Here is a 2,932-nt window from a genome sequence, read left to right as displayed (position 1 = left end):
ATGAGCCCTACTTACCACCCCCCAGCCCTCTAAGCCTCCCCCCCTCCCCCACTAGTCCTCCTCCATCACAAATTACCTTAGGTCAGATGGCAATTTTTAACTCAATCTAACCTACCCCTAACCTCCCCAGCTACATACCCTCCCCAGGTATATACCCTTAGAGAGCAAACTGAGCCCTCTTTTGAATTACACTATTCACACTGATGTCAGAGAAGTTGCAGCATTTAGCACATAAGCAATTTAAAATATTATTTTGCTAAAATGTGAAGTATCAACCCTTAGTTGAGTCTTTAAATTATTAAAAAAAGAAATTGTGGCATATTGAACAAGTATATAGAACACTAACAGTATTAGAGAAATAACTTCTTTTTCTCCTTCCCTTAGATTTGCAGGAAAGCATATCTAGAATACATCGGACAATTGAATTGATGTACTCTGACAAATCAATGGTTCAAGTGAGTAAAGTTTCTGCATGGTTAATATAGATTGGGTTTTTCTTGGTTTCATTAAAAGAGATGTCTGGCATTCTTAGAGGCTTAAAGAGAGGAATAATGGTTGGAGATATTTTATCTGAGGATCACAAGATAACAAGCCTTAATTGAACACCAGAGCATCAGAGAGAGCATTTTTAAGTATTTTAATTCTGGCCATACAAGTCTGTGGCAAAACCCAAAACAGATTCTTGTCTGCTCAGCTGAGTTGAATTGAACTCCATGCTACAATTTTAGTCGAACTTAATAGAATCTTCTCAGACTGCCCAGTGAAGGTCTTCAACTATGATGAGATACAAGAAAAATGTATTATTGGCCAGATCTTATTCTATCTAGTAGGCACCAAAATGTGATCTTCTTCTACCCTTCTCAAGTCCATGAAAAAGCTTTAATTCAAAACTGTTAACTCCTTCTGGCTACTTTTTTGTGATTTAGTTTTAAGGCCAAGTTACAAAAAATAGATTTTTTTTCCCAGGAACTCAAACAAGGTGTTATATTATTTGTCATTTAAGAAGAAAGAAAGGAAAAAATAATTTCTTCTGGGTGTCTAATAACATGTGGAGCAGGATCTGCCCTTATATCTATTTCACCATTTCTTTTTCATTTGATTTGAACATTCTTCATTAAGATGTAAGATTTCACTCCTATTTGGTTAAGCACTACTGAACCTTCTGGCACCATCCAAACGCATCCCTATTAAATGGCTATGTACTTCAATCCTGTCACAATTAACTATTAGCCATAGCCTTTATTCTTATTAAATTAAACCATTTTCCTGGGACAACCTCCTAATGAAGTGATAGTTTTTTTTATATAAGTGACTTGTGTAGTCATCTTGTGCCCATGAACACTTCTTTGTGCGCCTTTTATTTAGTAGGTGGTTTTACCCTATTTACTTGCAAACACTATTCACCTTATCCCAAAAATGAGCCCCTAAAAACTTAGATACATGTCTTAAGCAGGAGAGATGATTTTTCTTTACTGCAATAGAAGTACAGAGGAATATAAGCAGGGAGACACTACTGCAGGAAGGCTGCCAGCTTCTACAGCTGCCAGCCTCAGGGAAGGCAGGAGGGTGCAAAGGTCACCCTTCAGGGTCAGCGCTGCAGTATTGACTTTCTTGCACAGCCACAGCTACTGTAGTCAGGATAACCTGCAGTCAGCATTCAGTCATGACTGGAAAAATTTTGTTTTCTTCATTCTACCTTTCCAAAACAAGGTACCCATCTAATTTTGGAGTGGGGGAGGGTATTGGAGGAAAATGTGGTATTAGTGCTGTCAGTAAATGTAAGGATATATAGGGAAAGAAATATATATTTAAATATAATAAATAAATGTATGGGGCAAGGTTATATCCTAAACAAGATGTGAGCATGCCAAGTTGAGGAGAGTAAAAGGAGGGACACAGGTGGCATCCAAAATACTACTTCCTGGAACATCTCATTTCTCAGTATTTCAAGAGCTTCCATCTTCAGGAAAGAAATAAAAACATTTTGGATTACAGTTTAGGAGAATCTTTTTGATGAGGGAGGCTGCTTCCATTGTGGTGGTGTATGCAATGATACAAAAGCCCTTTTGTAGTATGCTTGCAGTTGCACAGCTAAAGTTTGGGAAGAAGGCTGGAACCATTTTGGGGGCACCTTCCCCAGAGGTATGCGTCTTCTCTCCCAAAGCCCCTAAAGAGTGCATGGGAATTGCCACATCAACTCAGTCTACCTAGTCAATTATCCAGTCCACAATGTAGTCCAAGGATGGCCAACCTGTGGCACAAGAGCCGCACGGGCACCCTTTGTGCAGCATGCGGCAGATTGGGGAGGAAGCACAACTTAAAGTACTAGATTTGGCATGTAACTCAAGGCAGGCAGCAGAAAGCAGAGAAGCAGATTGGGCAGGGAACACAGGACAAGAAGCAGGAAGCAAAGCAGCTGATTAGAAAGGGAGCACAGAACAGCAAATCAGGGGGAAGAAGTTCAGAGTAGCACTTGGGAAGTGTGAAGGGCTAATTTGTAATGCAGTGCCAAAAAAGTTTGTCAACCTTTTCAAAGGAAGGTGGAGGAAACAATGTAATTGTCATTTTTGGGATTTGTTGTCCCTAGAAAAATATTCTTTCTAACCCTGGATATTTAGAAGATGGCACGTGATAATAAAATAATAATAATAACAACTTAGTACTGTAGACCCTAGAGGCCCTTGGCTGCCTTCATTATCTTCATCCATTCCCATCTGTTGTGTACTTTTATTCTCTAGTTATTTGCATTTAATTTCTGTAAATCTGACTGTATATCCTCCAGCCATCTTTGCCTTAGTTGTCCAGATGGCCTTCTCCCCTCTGGCATGCAAATGTCCTGCTTTGCTTTTGCTTCCTGCCCTTTCTCCTGCTGTGCTGCCTGTCCCCTTCCTAATCTGCTTATGCCACTCCTCGCACCCCTGTAATAGATAAG

At 39.8% G+C, this 2,932-nt stretch overlaps 1 protein-coding gene across 1 annotated transcript in view; it reads left to right on the top strand.

Moving 5' to 3' along the window:
• USP25 (ubiquitin specific peptidase 25) overlaps nt 1-2,932 on the top strand; it is a 183,636-nt gene that overhangs the window by 128,221 nt on the left and 52,483 nt on the right. The window contains exon 16 of the mRNA XM_019523898.1: nt 385-455. Within this exon, the coding sequence (XP_019379443.1) occupies nt 385-455 (71 nt within the window). The remainder of the gene's footprint in view (nt 1-384; nt 456-2,932) is intronic.

This window comes from Gavialis gangeticus, unplaced genomic scaffold, assembly GCF_001723915.1.
Source record: "Gavialis gangeticus isolate Ggan-Ray unplaced genomic scaffold, GavGan_comp1, whole genome shotgun sequence".
In the NCBI taxonomy this organism is placed as follows: Eukaryota; Metazoa; Chordata; order Crocodylia; family Gavialidae; genus Gavialis; species Gavialis gangeticus.
Note: the sequence above shows the minus strand (reverse complement) of the source record. Positions and strands in the feature narration are given on the sequence as shown.